General features: G+C 40.9%; 1 protein-coding gene across 1 annotated transcript in view; it reads left to right on the top strand.

The window, feature by feature from the left end:
• Positions 1-323: 323 nt before the first annotated feature.
• LOC149298992 (receptor expression-enhancing protein 3-B-like) overlaps positions 324-17,837 on the top strand; it is a 48,401-nt gene continuing 30,887 nt past the window's right edge. The window contains exons 1-2 of the mRNA XM_089486813.1: positions 324-373; positions 6,829-6,901. Of these exons, the coding sequence (XP_089342939.1) occupies positions 324-373; positions 6,829-6,901 (123 nt within the window). The remainder of the gene's footprint in view (positions 374-6,828; positions 6,902-17,837) is intronic.

Here is a 17,837-nt window from a genome sequence, read left to right as displayed (position 1 = left end):
CCGAGTCAGGAACCAAGGACAAGCAGGCCAGGACAGCAAGCGTAGGCAACAGCGAAGCCGCGGGTTGTAGCCTGGACAGGAACCGAGCCAAATCATCAGAGCAATAGCAAAGTCCTGGGATCTAACCGGGCCAGCATTCGAAATGCATGGGACAGGAACCAAGCCGAGTCAGCAGACAGGAGTCCTGTCACAGGAACAGGCCGAGTCTGTCTGAGGTCATAGACTCCCCTTTAAAAATGAGATGTAATTCATGCACACGCATGTCATATGATGACCGTAATGCGAGGAAGGCCTAGAATTAAGCCTATTCATGTCACTGAGGGATGCGGGAGACGGAGGAAGAAACGGAGCGCTGCGGTCGAGCACCACATAGGTAAAAGTTCTAACACAATTTTGGCTGCTTACAGAAACCAATATGAGTAGGTGTCACGTACGTACCGGCATGCAGGGTCGGCGCCGGCTTTCTCCCGGATCCCTGGTGCCGGCGTCGTCTCGGCCGGCGGCTTCTTCACTCCCCACATCCACGTGGGGAGCTGGGGAAGATGGCGACGGAGCGGCGTCGGGTGCCAAGAGAGGGGCGGCGCTTCTTCATGCCGCCCCGGTACCTCCCCCTTCTGCCGTCTGTGTGCAGGAGAGGGTGGGAGGTGAAGCCGAGGAGGCTGTTGCTAGAGGGGCGGCGCTTCTAGCGCCGTCTCCCTCTAGAGTTCACATAGAGGGCGGTAATAGGACGGGATCTACAGGCGTGACGTCATACAGCACACCTGTGATCCCTATAAAAGCCCCAAGCACCCTCTCAGCAGTGCTCAGATATTCTGAGACGCTCTGTATGTTACATAGCGTCCCAAGTGCTGTGCTCCTTGCCCTATTTTGAACCTGTGCCTGCACCTGTGCCTGCACCTGTATTGCTACCTGTGCCTATACTTGCACCTGTGCCTTACCTGTGCCTGCGCCTATACCTGTGCCTATACCTGCACCTGTGCCTGCGCCTATACCTGTGCCTATACCTGCACCTGTGCCTGTGCCTTTACCTGTGCCTGCGCCTATACCTGCACCTGTGCCTGCGCCTATACCTGTGCCTGTACCGTCACCTGCACCTGTGCCTGCGCCTGTACCGTCACCTGTACTGTCACCTGTACCTGTGCTTGATCCAGACCCCTGGACTTTACCTAGTAAAGTGAGTCTGAACTACACCTGTTTTTGCGTCCCTATTCCTTTGGTCGTCCTGCATATTGGGCTCCTTCTCTGAACTGAACACAGACACCTAGTGGTGTCTGACAGTAGGATTGCACCTGAAAAAAGGAGGAAGACCCCTGTAAAAAAATTGTAATGAAATGTAGCTTGAAGAAAATTAGATTTTGTTTCATTGTTCCCGTGAACTTTGATTATCTGTAAACCTGGAAGTGGCTGTTATGTGATAGCTTTAGGTATTCGAAATCTTTTATGAGGATATTTGAAGCTACAGCACAAATGTCGTTGTGTATTTTATGGAATTTTGTTTCCTTTCCTCCATGTCTTACAGACTTTTTGTATTCAACTTAAGAAAGGAATAACACTGTCTAGTGCCGTGAATAAAGGTTTCATAATTAAAATTTGTTTACTTGGCTTATGAAGCTCAATAAAAAAAATAAAAGCTTTTTAGTTGAGTACCATAACTACCCCCCCCCATTTCCCTTTACCCATCCCCCGCATAGATGAAAGCTTGGCAAATATATAGCTTGGAGTCTGGCCAATTCCCAATGCTGTGTTTCTTCCTAAGGCCAGAATTACAATCTGTTGTTGCAGTTCTGTTCTGCAAGTTGCCATAGCAACAGCAGAAAAAGAGAATTAAATGCGGGGTGGACCTCTTCTGCTAAACCTCAAGGGAGGGGAAAAAAAAAGAAAGGAAACTTACAAGGGCATAAAACAAATGTGGTGTTGGCGCTTCAAAGCTAAATTACGAAGTTGGATTTATTTACAAATTGTATATACATTTGGATGGGGTAATTACGTTGTTTGAATTGTGTTTGTAAAATTGTCTTAATTGAATTTGCTTGGATACGTTCCCAATATGCAACAATGCTTTTTGTCTGGCATGAAATCATGGAGCGGGTTTTGAAGCATTTTTCTTGGCCAGTGTGTGACAACTCCTAGATAATAGGTCTTTGCGAATGGAGCCAGTCATCTCTGCTAAGGAATGTCCCTAACTTTCTCTGCGAGAGAGAGGGTGTTTCTCGCAAATGCCGATTGGGGGGGGGGTCTGCGGAATCTCATCCATATGATTCTCCTCCATGTGCATTTGCCCATTTCCCCATTTCCCCATCCTCCGGCTATTTTTTTGTGCAGGATATGTGTTTGTGATGGTTTGTGAACAATGCAGGTTGGGAGGGGGTCATCAGTGGTGACATTCATCAAACCATTGAGGAGATGGGAGGCTGTAGCCCCGGAGCTGCAGCTTCTCTCTTAAGTAAGTGCTTTTCTTTTTTAAACCTTTTTAATAATCCATAATAATAATAGTGCATACTGAAGATTCGTCTTTAGGAATGGTGTCTGGGATATTAAACAGCCTATTTAAATAATACTCAAAGCTGATATATTTAATGACAGTGATGCCACGAGTTTGTTTTAAAATCTCTTATGTGTAATTGCTCTTCCAAAATGTAGCATGGTCTTTTGCTGAACTGCAAGTAAATGGTAATTTAAAATAAGAATTGTTAGCTTCAATCTGTCCTTTGGTTGCCCACTGCTTCTTAGGATGCTGTGCTATATACCTGCCTTTTGTTTCTTATAAGTAGTCTGCATGAAAAGGCTTCTGCTGTTACCATGGCGACAAAGGTACTAAATCCCAATCCCTCGGCAGTTCATGCGTCACTTGATGCAGCAGCAGGGAGAGAAAACGGGACAGGCAGAAATAACAGAACATCTCGTGTAATTGTTGACTTATATGTCCATTTTGATAATATACTATTTTGGGACTGTTTTGGAGCCTTAACTGGACATTTGAACACATTTTATGAATTTTGGGCTTTAAAGATTTTTTTTGTCAATTTGTTGTACTGGTTAGATAAGCAGAATATGTTAACAATGAGTTGTATTGATCTCAACAAATCTTGCATAAACACACCCAAATACATTGTAAGTTTTGTTGATCATTTTTATGGATATGCTGCTGGTTGTCATCCAGTACCTCCCGAATGTCCCAGTTTTGAAGACCCTGCTGTGCCTCCTTCCAATCCTGTTTTCCGTGAGCTCAGAATGTTTGATGGGTGTATGAGAGTGTTCTGCGCCCTGACAAATAAAAATGTTTATATACACAGCAGCCATGTATCGTGTACATACATTATTCCTTTTTGAAATGCCTTACTCCTACACTAAGAAGCCTCAATGGGCCCCCCTTGCATTGCAGCTGCAGGGGTCCGTGTTATACCCCTGATGTACACCGACTCATTTTCACTTCAAAAGAAGAAGAAAATGGGAATTTTCAACTGTTTATATAAAAATTGGTTTGTACTTGTACAACATCTGGAATCCCTTTCTATGTTTTCTTTTCATACTGTACTTACAGAACGACATTCCTGTTATTTTCTTATCATTTGTATATAGTTACGTTAACCATTTTTCAAGCTTATATGAATCTAGGTTAATAGGCTTTGTACTTTTAACTACAGTTTTATCTGTCTAGTTTTTACATAAGAAAAGTGTGGAAAGTGTTTTTTTATGTTCTTATATTTTTTGCTTTATAATAAAATGAATGAAATGAACCATTTAAATGTGTGTTAGCATGAGTGTGTAACTGTGTGTGTTACCATGTGTTTATGTGGATACATGTGTTAGAAGGAGTGTGTGTTAGTATAAGTGCTGTTGGTCCAGGGGGAGTAGATGTAGACTGGTTGCTAATGTCACCTGCCTGGATTTTGTGTAGTTATTCCTCACCATCTGGCTGTTTTCTCTTTGGTTCATACCATTTTAGGAGGAGGAGTGAGCAAAAGTAGATCAATTTAGGCAGAGAATTATGTATGTTGTCAAGCAAAACACTAGACATTGACTGAGCTTTACAATGAGCTGGTCTCAGGTGGGTAGTTATTTTGTACAGAAAGTGGCTTTATTACTATAGATACATTGTGTGGACATGCCCAAGCATAGATTACAATTCTCAGCTCAAGGAATTCAGTGTTACAATAAAGCAGTCAAACCTCCACAAACTTCTCAGTGGTAGAGGAAGCAGTCACTGGGATGCCTTATATTATAATTTAATGATTTATAAAGCACCATCGTACTCCACAGCGCTGTGGAATGGGTAAATAGGACACATCAAGTAGTGCAACACAATTTGACTTATAGAAACAAAAAGTCCCCTGCTCCAACGAGCTTACAATCTGCTATCACCTTTCCCCGGTGAGTAACATTCTAGGAAACTTATGACAACTTGACAGCTGCAAGCCGCACCTCGAGTTAAGCTCCTGCGTTAATTCCTCCCAAAAATCAAAGGTTACTCAAGTTAGGACGACATCTGCAACGTGAAGATTCTATGTGAACATTGAAATTGTTGAGCATGGCTGCTTATTGTAATGTGACATATCCCTAGGCAAGACAGCAGTGATTACATACAATGTAAATATAACCCCCCCCCTCCGAAGTCCTCTATAAAAGACTTGCACTAAATTGTTGTTGTTGTAGCAAATTCCCTATGCATTGCTGTAGGAACGCACTGTGAAGGTTTTCTAAGGTTAGGCAGCAGTTGAAGAATGCTACAGTTAATTGCTGTGTGCAGCCAGGAAACTGAAAGCGGGGCATTTTACTGCCAGCTCTATACATGGCTAAGCAAGGCTACCCATAAATCTCACAGTGCAGAACATAATAAATTACATTCAGCTGAAACCAGCTTCCAGATAGAAGACTGGCTTTGTTCCCACTTGGTATTAAACAAAAAAAAAAACACACACACAAATCTGCACCACCATTCTCTCCTACAATAGCACCGCTAGTTAGTGTTCCATATAGAAAACTGTTACTGCTCTCTGCTTCCCTTTCTGTTCCTTTTCATACACATTTAGATTTTTCACATATTTTTTTTCAGTGTAATAGTGAGCAGCAGGCAACTTTTGGAAACATTTAGAAGTGCATTAAAGTACGATAAATTATTTTTTTCTTTGGGAAGCCGTCTTTAAATTGCATCGGTCATAAAAAATAAGGTGGCATTTTAGAGATGGTTGAATTTGTACATTATGCATAATTTTATAGACATTGTGTATGCGTGAATGCATGGATCAGCCATAACATTATGACCACCTGTGTAGGTCCTACTTTTGCTGCCAAAACATCCCCGACCTGTCGAAGCATGGACTCCATTAGACCTCTGAAGGAGTGCTGTGGTATCTGCCACCAAGACGTTAGCAGCAGATCCTTAAGTCCTGTAAGTTGCAAGCTGGGCCTCCACGGATCGGACTTGTTTGTCCAGCACATCCCACAGATGTCCGATTGGATTGAAATCTAAGGAATATGGAAGCCAAGGAACTGTTTTTGCTTTGTGGCAGGGTGCAATATGCGGGGTTGGCAATAACATTAAGTTATTATACACTGGTACAGGAGGAGGAGCGAGTCCTACTCTTGGAATCGTATAATCTATTAATAATCAAAGATTTGTCCTGATTTGAGTGTTTCTTAGAGCAGTATTTGGTAAAAGAAGAAACCATATACCATGTTATTCCACTCAAAGGACTACATATGTTGAGAATGTAGAGTGTTTATCAAACTATAAGTAACCCAGCTTTTCCAGAGTTTACAACTAAATATGTTGATGCCAAGGATGGCGTTCATCGCTGAAACCATCTGGAAGAATGTGATGATTCCGTGGCATGACCCATGCCTTGCAACATGTTTAGCCTTTTATGTGGTATTGACGTGCACTTCCCATGAAGGCCTGTTGGGAAGCTGAGCATCATGGGATTTTTCCCATTCCATGTATAACCCTTAGGGTACCAGGACCATGTACTAGCTGCCCTTCTAACTCTAAATTAAAATGAAAATGTGACCGGGTGCTTTGAGTGTAATGTTCACAGCTGCATTGCTGGCAGGCTGCGGTATGCTGCATATCTCCCACACGCTAGCACAATAAACAGTCCACGTAAATGACTGAGCAGATGTGGCCTTGAATTTAAATTGACCTTACTTGATCGTATTTTGTTGAGGCAGGAATACCAAAGAAGTGTGATGGCACCCTATGAATAGACTGGACTGCTGTCACTTTGTCTTGTAGTTGTCCATCTATTAAGTCTCCATCGTTGTTTACATTTTTTATTTGTTTGAAATGATTAAAAAAAAGTTGCTGTTTTTGTCTATCTAACCTCAGACTTAGCATTTCTTCCTCTCCACAGAACTTCTGCAAGGTGAACAATTCTACAGAGTTTCATTCATTACGGAACCAATATAAGATAAATAAGTACAATGAGAATGATCATCTAGCACCAACTTGTGTAGAGACATGAGAATCAACAATTTGTTTATTTTTTATACCTATTTATCTTATTTTGGCATTCTAAGACACCTGATGCCGGCTCATTTTTACTGATAGGGTGGTAGATAAATGGATCAGCCTCCCATCAGAAGAGAATTTAAAAATGTCTTTACATCAGGAAAAATGAACAGACTAGATGGGCCTACTGGTTGTTATCGGCCGGCAGACTCCATGTTTCATTGCGATTTATTTTGATTTTTATTGTGCAGTCTGCATTTGAAGCCTTTGGGACTTCTATATTGCATTTTTTAGAATGTCTGGGTTGCTGGAATACTTAATATTAATTGTACTCTCGTAGAAAAACCAGCTTCTTACTTTTGATTTCTCTCTGTGTGTAGGTTGGTGTTTGGTATGCTGTATCCGGCTTACTACTCCTACAAAGCTGTGAGGACGAAAAATGTGAAAGAATATGTAAGTAAGAACCTTAATATTTATCACTAGAAATATAAAGAAAACATTGGACAGCTGTTCCTGGTTTTATTTCTGGTCTCCTGGTTCCCTACTGACATATCCTGTAAAACTGCAAAGCTATTTATTATTTAAAGTGAACATGCACTTATTTTGAAATCATAAAGCGTGGGTATAGTGATAGCTGAACCGCAAGGAAACGGATAAAAGGGTGATGAGTGCTGCTTAACATTCAGGGCTGCCGCATTCATGACATTAACGTGACACCGTATGGAAATGAACTGGTTGTAATGTGCTTGCAAAGCAGTTTGGGCATCTAAATGACCGCTCTTGCTGTCTCCAAGAAAAAAAATGCTTCCCAAAGTTTACCTCATCTATTAAATGCTACTTGGTGTAATGGTGGTAGAGAGCTTTAGTATTGATTAGTTATTGATTGGCTATTTTAAGGGAATTAGAGTGATTGGATGTGGAGGTATGTGTAGACCCTACATACGAGAAGCTCTCCTTTTAAAGGGACACGAACACCATATACAACCAATCAGCGGCAACAATCATCGGACCTCAGAGGAGGAGGAGAGCTAAAGTACAGAGCACTCTTCTTTAGTGGGTCTGTCCCTATAACTATATGCTTCTCCGAGTACCCATTTATAGATGTTTGTGTGTGTATATGTTATTTATGGGTGTGTGTATTCTAAACACATGTATTTTTATATTCAAATTTGCCAAACAATAAGAGAACAGTGATATGATTAAATTTGTTCCTGAACAGTGCCCAGCTTCTCAAAATATCCTCCTTAATTAAAACCACAGCTTTCCTCAACTCAATCCCTAGCATGGACCTCAATATTTTCCAGGTCATTCCAAGTTCTACTCAGAGTTGATTATTGAAAGATAAAGAAAGCATGTTTGCCGTGCTGTCATGGACTGCTCCATGAACATGTCCATATCCTTGTCGAGCTTTGACCCAGCCAAGCGCTGAGCTGCATGGTTCAGTTGAAAGATCTTTGGAGCGCAGGTTATCTATCGTTTACAGTACGTCCTTCGAGTAACATGGAATATTTTGTGACATTGTAACCAGATTCAGTTTGGTAAAACCAGTAAGCTGTTGGAATTTAAGAGTTACTGGCCAGCTTTCTTTTGTTTTATTCTATGGGCGTTCTTATCAGGGCAATCTGAAAGTGCCAGAATAGCGTATAATATACTTATTCTTACAGGACTTCTATTTGGAAACTAGTAATGGTAAAAGTGCATTGGAAGAATATAAAGATTTGTGCTACAAAAGATCCAGAATGTTTTCTTTGATCCTGTATCTTTTGGCCCATTTATCTTTTTTGCATACATTTTTTGTTATTTGCACTGATTTAAAGCATGTGTGAAACACACAGCCAATACTTCTTTGTGTAGTTATGATTGATTCCATAAAGTATTTTTTTTCTGACTGAATTACAGATCCCAAGCCAGTTTAGGAAAACGAAAGGGTTAATAATTCTTTGAATATGCAGACCTCCCGACATGTTGAGGTTCCTGTAACAAAATGAACACGCAGAATTCCCAAGGATAAGGAAGCCAGATGGTCTTCCTCTCATATGTGAATCTTGTGGCAGTCGTAACATTCATACAAGAAGAAACGTTCTTGCCAATAATAATTGCGTGAAACTCCCTTTCGGGCCTCTGAGTCATAATTTTAGATCAAAATTGCTTCCCGTATCCTTACTTGTCTCACTTTTTTTTGGCAGTACATTTGTTGGGTCTGAAGAAGAACTGCTGTAGGATTAACACGATTTCATAAACGTGATTAGCATGAGGTTGTGGGGGTTTATGTTGTGCTGGTTATCACAATCCTTTCTTTGAAAACCAATGAACAAAAGTCTGAACCATTCAGAGTAATTTACATCATCAGTGCATAGATTTTCCGTAATGTTTTAATTTTTACGAAGGGAACTCTTTGCTCCGGATCAATGTGCAATTTTTCCTACTCTGTGGTTTTTAGAGCTCTTCCTCTTACAAATACCTAAGATTACACTACCTTCAAGCGTGAGGGTTCCTGACACATTCTAATGCGGAATCTGGAAAGACTCTTTGTTTCTAGTTGACTGTTGTCACCTTAAACCCACAAGGGATCAGATGTAGCCCCTAGAGCAGGCATGTCCAAAGTCCGGCCCGCGGGCCAATTGCGGCCCACGTTCCGGACTGATACGGCCCCCCAAGTGAGTCCCGGGACTTGGCGTCATCAGCCGGCGCAGGGAGAAGGAAAGCTTTCCTTCTCCCTGCGCCGGCACACACAGCTACAAGGGCATCTGATGAAGAAATTGTGTAGGGGAGGGTTAGATTTCAACCCTAACCCGATCTTGGACGTCGCTAGATTCGGGCTTTCCTTCTCCCTGCGCCAGCACACACAGCCACACACACACAGGTAGTGGCGGAACTACCGGGGTCGCGACTGCGACCGGGCCCTGGAGTTCTGCCAGTCAGCTCGGCACCTCTTGGGTCCCCCGGACTGACAGAGATCTAGGACTCCTCTATTCGCCGCCTGCCTCAGCGCTGCCCAGAGTGCAGTGTTGGGAGCGTGAGGCGTTTGTCTCAGGTGCCGGCGCTTCATGCTGAGCACCGGCATATGACATCATAGGCCGGCACCCGAGACAAACGCCTTGCTCCCAACACAGGAGTTGACGGTAAGTGACCTACAAAGGGGGGTAGGGAGGGAGTGGGTAGATCGTGAGAAGGGGGGTGGTAGGGAGGGAGAGGGTAGATCGTGAGAAGGGGGGTTAGGGAGGGAGAGGGTAGATCGTGAGGGTGGGTAGGGAGGGAGAGGGGAGATAGTGAGAAAGGGATAGATGGGGTGGGGGGGGCCTTAACAGATTCTTTCACCGGGGCCCTGAGGTTTCTAGTTACGCCCCTGATTGTAGGGGAGGGTGTCACGCATTGCGCATTTAATTTTAATTGTTCAAAAAATGTCAGGCAAAATGGTCGGCCCTCGCACATGTTCACTTCATCAAATCTGGCACTCTTCGAAAAAAGTTTGGACATGCCTGCCCTAGAGCATTGTGTCTGGCCCTTTATACTAACTACTTACAACAGGCCAGATTTTAAGGACATCGACCTGCCAGACTTGTAGTGATTCAGTACGTTAATTGATTTTTTCATTTAGAAATATCTGGAATAGCTGCTACGTATGCGTATATGTAAAGAGTGCAAACTTCTCTCGATAACACATCAAATTCACATGGTGTTTACTTACTGCAACATGAATTGAAGAACTGTAGTCTATTTCCCAGACTCTGCATCCACAAATATGAGTAACCATAATAGACAGACACTATTTAAATAATTGTAAAAAGGCTTGTATTGGTACACGTATGGATTTCACGTTTATGAAAGTGATACGTATCGCACAGTAAAGTCTATCATTGTCGTGTTTATCGTCCTATCCACATACGACGCTTACTTGCCTAAATAAATGGAAAACTTGTAACTTCAAAATTGACCCAGAGAAAATGAGAAAAGATGCAGGGGTTCACGTGCTTAGACTCGCGTACGGAAAGCCAAGAGGAAAAAAATCATTTGCATATAAATAGCTCCAGAATCCAGGTCAAGAATCCACAATAGTTGGTGTGATTGATGAGGTCTCCAGCTGTCCATATAAAAAGTATATGTGCGCAGCTGGGGCGATTACTACAATTCAATCTCTGTACTAATCTCAGGTTTTTTGTGATTCTCGCTAAAGACTTTATGGAATAAACTTGCTCAGTTTCCTTTTTTTTGGCCTTCATTTTATTAAGACATGGTATCAATTTTACCATGGCATGTCTCAATAGGAGAATACAAAAATAAATCCTTGACAATGTTCTCACTGTCTTGGTCAATGTTTGGTAGCTAATGGATGATTGGTAGTTTTCATGTGACAGTCCTGATTTTTGGGCACTATGCCACAACCCTTGGTAGCTGACCCACTTGCATCATATGATGATTATTGGCAGGTTGGGGAGATCTCCTCTGACCGGCCCAAGGAACTGTTGCAGCCCAGACCTCTGTCACAGGTCCCACGTGGCCCTCTTGTGTCGTTACGCAGCTAAGTGCTGTACAGTAGCTTTTCGGGTAAGGTGGGTGAGTGTACAGCACCTAGTATATGGCAAGATCATCCATGGGTCACCACTTAGTGTAGCCCTTGCGTTTTTTTTACATGTTTATGCTGTAGTCATTTTATTATGATATAGAGGAATTTTATTGGCTTGTATAACCAACTGAATTTCTCAAAATACTTGATTTCGTCTCATTTTACTATATAATGTTTTTCAACAGTTTGGCCAACATAAAAAGCTTTTCATTAAATTCGTTATCAATTCTCTTATTTTTTATACCGGTATTAATGGGGAAAAAAATAAATCCCTGCTTATATTCTTTCAGTAATTTTAGAAAGGACCCCTTTCTTTCTTGGACGTTGAGGTACCACAGTTGATATGTCATTGATGTAATAACCAGACTCCCCTATAGACAGCCCCAGGCTCTCTTTTTAGCATCAGCTGGAAATGACCATCGGGTGGCCAGCGGTCACATGTAGCTGTGACAATTCAAGTGGTTCCTGTTGGATACAAATGGTGTTTCTGGATTGTAAAATAATGGTTTGAATGTTTGGCAGCAGTTTTAAAGCTGTAGGATCCAATTATGCCACTTGGTGCCTTAGCTTTATACAACGCAGTGTGTTGTCTGTAAAGGGAAAGTAAATGCAAATTATAAGTTGGCTAAGTAAAGACTAATTAAGTCTGGTTTAGATAAATACCTATATTTTAAGGAATCAAAGTCTCTGTATTTAAGATATTTGTGCTGATTTGAAAAAGACTGATGGTACCCAATTCAGCCTTAAAGAAAAACGGTTAAACTGCATATTAGTGTGTTTTAAAGCACAACAAATATATTTTTACAAGAATGGGGTAACATTACATCACGCCAATTATAACGCAAGGGCCATTTTTTCTGTACACTTCACTTCCTTAGGTGTTAAAAGGGGAACTTCTGGTATGAGATTTCCATATCAGGAATGGACTTAATTAGCACTGGCGATAAGAATCAGCTCAGTGTGGTAACTGCAGAGAAAGTCACCCAAAATATCACAGGACTGACTACAATGGCCGGGTCTGCAGATAAAAGAAGTTTGTCGGAACAAATGGAGATAAGACCCTTGGCGATGTGAACAGTGTATATAGCAGTGTATTTTATGCTCAAGTTGAAAAGTGCTTTATCGTGGGATTTCCTCTTTAAGTGTGAGCAGCAATAACTTGGTCTTTACTAACAACGTAAATCGCCAAGTCAGACAAGACCTCAACTCACACACCTTCCCTGCTGCTTGTGTGTCTTGGTTTCCTTCATATGGAATTACATAAATGAAATATTTGCTTAAATAGGAGAAAACAAAAGGAGAGGTCGCCTTAAAGGGAGACACGTTTATGAGCTCTATATGTTAGCTCAGTAGCATCCTACCATCCGCAGAATAGATATGCCCTGCAGCTGCATTCTTTTCTACCTATTGGCATGGGTTCACCGCACATCAAAGAGGGATTCCTTGGTTACTATATAATAAGCTCCCAGAAGCAGTTAGTACAGGCTAACCCCGTATCTCTGCAATTCTAGATTTAGGAGAGGCAGTTTTCTGGTTAAAGGGACAGTTTTATGTCCATTGACCGCCGCACCAAAGAAAAATGCATGTGAAATGCATTCTTTACAATGACATGCACCCCCCAGGGTCCAATGATTCTTTCAAATCAATGGGGTTAGACACCCCCTTGTGTCGTAGCTGACTGGAGGTAAATATATCAGGATATACGTTTGGCTGAATCCCCCGTACATTTTCCATGGGGACACCATGGAAATTTAAAGGAACCTCCCAGCTGTCGTATGCCGTAGAGTTCATGTGATGGCTGGAGTGTCCCTTTAAGTATGTAAACATTATACATTATTCCTATTTAATGATGCAGCTGTTGTGTAATGGGGTATGGTTCAGTGTGGTGCAAAAATAGGCAAAATAGTAAATGTATAACACATAGGTATGTTGTATTGATATGAGTCTACTGTTCTATGGATGAGCCGATTTCTTTCCATTGCTCTGTTGCATGTACAAACAGTATAGAGCAGTATGTTTCAAATTAAACATGGTTTAGGTGTCGTATTCCACCATTTACTGTGTAGTATAAAAGTGGCTGTGGATATAACCCTGGTTTGTTTGCGTAAAATCATTAATTATTTACACATTTTTAGAATTATTTGTTTTTCCGCTACCACCATCACATACGCATATGTTTTTATATATAGTATGTAGTAAATTTGTTTGAGGTTGTACTATGAGGTCAGCCAATACAGAGAGTAAGTTGTATACCATTTCAGCACGATTAATATATGTGTCATACGGTAGAATGCAGCAAAGGATTTAGAGAAGGGTGAGAATTTTTGGTACCGAATTGTGATTTAGTTAATTTTAGCTGTGGATAACTTCATAAAAAAAGATGTCCTTGCAATTTACCCATTTATGCCCCCAAACGATTCAGTAGCCACTTTAATTAAATATTTAACCTTTGTTTCCAGATTTTTTTTACCTTTTTCTGTATTAACAGGTGTATGGGGGTCTCAAAATAGGAAAAGGTGTTATCTATTCACTGCTTTGTAAATTACCTTTTGTAGGATAGTACAGAAGAATAAGTGCCTGAAAATAGTATCAGGACATTTCTCCATGGAGACAGGATATCTTTTCTCTGATTCGTGCAATAAAATCTCATTCGCTAGGATACAAATACCTCGGCAGAAACATCCATTATTGTGTTGCCATAGAAACTAGTGTAAATGTAGCATTATGTACAGGTGAAAATTAACCTCTCGGTAAGTGTTGAATCCAAGCTTTGGATAATTCAAATGCATCTCGTGGACAAATTGTAAATATTGTTGGGTTTTTATATATTTTACTTTTAGGTGACTCATAATTATGTTGTATTTTATTTTTTAATATGCTTTTTTGGATGTTCTTGGCAACATTTTTCTATTCCACTTTTTGGTCCAATAACTAAATCTTGGCATGGCGACATTCATCACTGTCTTATGAGAAGAATGTTATGATTCTCATTCATTTTTCATGAAACTGTCAAGAAGAGAGACAAAAAAGGGATCTTTAGTTTTGAAAAATGAGTTTGGATTATGTGAGAATTTGGAAAAAACTGTGTGTGTTCGTGAACGAAATGAATGTAAATTGACTTAATGCAAAACAGGTTTAGATAAAATAACATGAATGTGATTGGAAAGTATAACATGTAATTGATATGTAGTATGCTTAAAATGATTGCTTGTTGTTCGGCCCCTAATTTCACTCTGGCCTGTCTGCTCATAATCAAATGGCTTATAAACATATACCGCTTCTTAAGGATGGTGGGCAACAGTCCCCGGACATCTTTTTTCCATGTGCTGGCGGCTAAACGTTACACACCGAGCGTTTGACGTGACCACAGCAGAAAGCTTTTGTTTTAGATGACATGATGTTATTAAGGAACATCTTCCTCCTCTTGATAGAGAACAGTATATATTTGTTTACACAACTGAATATAAATTACTATTTAAAGGTTTGGGGTCACAAATAAATTTCTAGCTGTGCTAACTTATATGCCAAAGGCTCTTCTAATGATCCGTTTTAAACTTAAACTTGGATTAGCAAACACAATGTACCATTAGAAGACAGGAGCAATGGGGGTGATAAAGTACATATGAATATATTAAAATCATCCGTTTCCAGTAACTATAGTCATTTACAACATAAAGAAATACCTACACTGTATTTCTGATCCTTTTGATATTTTAATTGATAAAATTAGTTTGTCTTTAAAAACCAAGGAAATGTCCAAGGGACTGCAAACTTTTGAACAGTAGTGTAAAAACACATCTCCCGCTATGTGTATACACGTTATTTTGACTTTTAAGGCTGAACGCTCTTACCCGGCAAACATTCCGAGCCCCTTAAAAAGAAACACATTAGGGAGGGAATCGGGACATTTGGATTGTTGTAGCACTTTGTAGCACTTTGGATGGTTGTAGCACATAATCTTTTTTAAACCTTGTAGCCTTTTAAGTATTGAGTTGATTGAGTCAAGAGATTATTAATGTTTTAAATGAAATAAGGTAAAATGATCACTGCTGGTGTATTCACAATTGGTGTTTTTGTTTGGCTTGACTTTTGCATTTAGTGTAACGTTATTAAGGGTTGTGCTTAGAAAGCGTTTCTGGTGGGGAGTTACAAATTCATTAAAACATTAGTCCAAATTACCGTTCCAAGGTAAAAGAAGGAATAATGGTTCTGTTGGTTTAAGAGTTGAAGAAAATGTGTTACTTTCTTAGTCCGGTTTAGTTTATATAGATATTGGCTCAATGCTTTTAGAAGGCATTAGAAATCTGTCACGTTCTGTTTTCAAGACCCTGCTTTATAGTAATGTGAAGTCTGGCAGCATTAATGCGTATGGGTGTGTTATTTTTAATGGGGGTTCTTATGAATTACATAATATTTTTTAAACCGGTTGTTTTTCGCTTGTTGGGTTCAAGTCTCCTATGCTACAAGTGATTTAGCTGTTGGAGTGCGCTTGGCTGAGGGAAGGTGAAGGTTGACCTCTGGCTGTTGCTATGTTCGGCCTACTCTGGTTATTGTTGCTAAGGCTTCTGGAGCCTGAAGGGAAAGCCAATGTAAAAGCTGCAGCCCCGTGTGAAATTTCCAATACTTCATCCGAAAGAGCAAAGCAACAGGAGCGCAAGGGACAGAAACCACACACAATACAAGCCACGGCTTAAAAGTGTCTTCTTATTGTTACTTATTTAAATAAAATCTCCCCTTTCTCTTTTCCATCCACACATTGAAGGTATGACATTCACGCTGTTCGGTGGCGGTGCAACCCCCTGTTCCTGTCTCCTCGTACCGGTTCAAAATAGTTTAGTAAGGGACCAGAGCAGTCCAGGTCGGAAGGTCTCTTTCTAAACTATTTTGAACCCGGCATGGGGAGACAGGAACACGTGACCCCGCTGAGAAACCGAGGCTGCGCAGTGTGCAAGCAGCCAGACGGGACGCTGCTATAGAGGGGAGAGGTAAGCGGGGGCAGAAGTTAGGTATAATTTATTATGTATGTGTGTGAGCATGGATGTGTATTTGTGTGGTGTATGTGAGTGTGTGTGAACATGGATGTATAATTGTGTGTGTATGTGTGTGAGCACGGATGTGTAATTGCGTGTGTATAGGTGTGTGAGCATGGGTGTGTAATAGTTGTGTGTAAGTGTTTCTGTGTGAGCATAGATGTTTAAGTGGGGTAAGATGGAGTGTGTGCTAGAATGAGTGTGTACGTGTGTTAGCGAGTATGAGTAAGTATGTGTAATTTACAAAGTGTGTTTACATATGTGTGCCAGCGTGTATGTTGGAAGGGGGGGCAAGGGGCAAAGAAGGCACAGACAACTTTTGGGGTGGCAATGATGGCACAAACCAGCTGTTAAAGTCAGGGGGCCCCTGGACACCAAGGGCCAGTGTTTTCTAGTTACTGCCCTAACTCTGCTTCTTTCGTAAAACTAGGAAGCAGAAAAGAAAATGACCCTATTTGATATGGCAGCTCTGCCGGCTTTAGATTTGCATTTTAAAACATGAGCGAGCATTTTTCTGCATCACATAGATTCATTATCTGGCCATCCCTGATAGAAATCATCTCAGATTAATTAAAAATAACACGAGGCTGCAATACCTTGTTGTGAACATAAACCGATTCCATAAGCAGGGCCTTCATCTAACCATGATTCCGGAAGTAGCAGCCCAAAATAGGTTTTACCTGGAAAACTGTAGCATCAAGAATAATGTACAGAAAAATAACGCACATATTAAATAACAAGGTTAAATGTTTACGCCTGGCAAAACTACCCCGTCTTGAAATGTTTTATTTATTTTAAGTGTGAAATACTGTGTTTAGTACATGATAAAACATGTTATGAGTGTATAAGTATGTTTGGAAATTTTCGAGCGGATATGAACAGTTTGCTCCAGACTTTTCTGGTTCTAGTAATGTCAAAACACATATTGTGCCAAAAGGAAGTCTGGTTACAGCACTGTTACGTTTACAATTTTTGTATTCCCTTTATCTGAGGCCTTCAGAACAAGAATTAATTTAATGCTAAATGTATGTGTGTCCTTAGTTAAATTAGTAGTTTCCTACTTATTAATTACAGACATTCTGATTTACCTTTAAAATGAAAGGCAAATAATTGTGCTATTGTCCATAAAACCAATTTCTGGAGAAGGAGGAATGTGACCCGGAGACCCTAGGAAGCAACGCTTCACCCGAAGACTCCAGGTCACACCTACAGGGATGCCATGACCGGTGGACATGTATATACCTGGAATGAATGTTACACGTGTGTCATATACTTGTCATGTGTCATCATATAGTGTGGTCCATAATTCACACTACATAAACCCCCTTGTCACGGTCAGGACTACTTGCCAAGCCGTGACTGTGTGGAGGGCATGGGCATAAAGGGGTTAATAGCACCAGGCCTCTGGATTTACTAACTTGACCCCTTAACAAGGCATAAATTACACCAAATTAACCCCCAAATCCTGCCTGTATGCCCCCAGGTAGTCTGCCACCACTCACGATTTTGATACCGGATTCGTGAGCAAACGCCCCTCTGACCACATGACTGATTATATGACCCCATCCCCAAGAATCGGGTCCCATCTTTGATGTGCCAATAAGTTATGGTGGGGTAAAGGTGATGGAAACCCCTCCACTTAAGATAGGAATGGAATTCCTATAACTAAGGATCCTTATCAGTTAGGCCATGAATCACCACAGGGGTCCTTTGGGAAGATGACACCTCTATCCAGAACAGATACAGAGGGCATGCACAAAAACACATTTACATCAACCTCAGATTAACTAATTGA

Source organism: Sceloporus occidentalis, unplaced genomic scaffold (genome assembly GCF_023333645.1).
Source record: "Sceloporus occidentalis isolate IW3139 unplaced genomic scaffold, rSceOcc1.0.p SCAF_30, whole genome shotgun sequence".
Lineage (NCBI taxonomy): Eukaryota > Metazoa > Chordata > Lepidosauria > Squamata > Phrynosomatidae > Sceloporus > Sceloporus occidentalis.
This window is presented reverse-complemented; position numbering and strand designations above follow the sequence as displayed.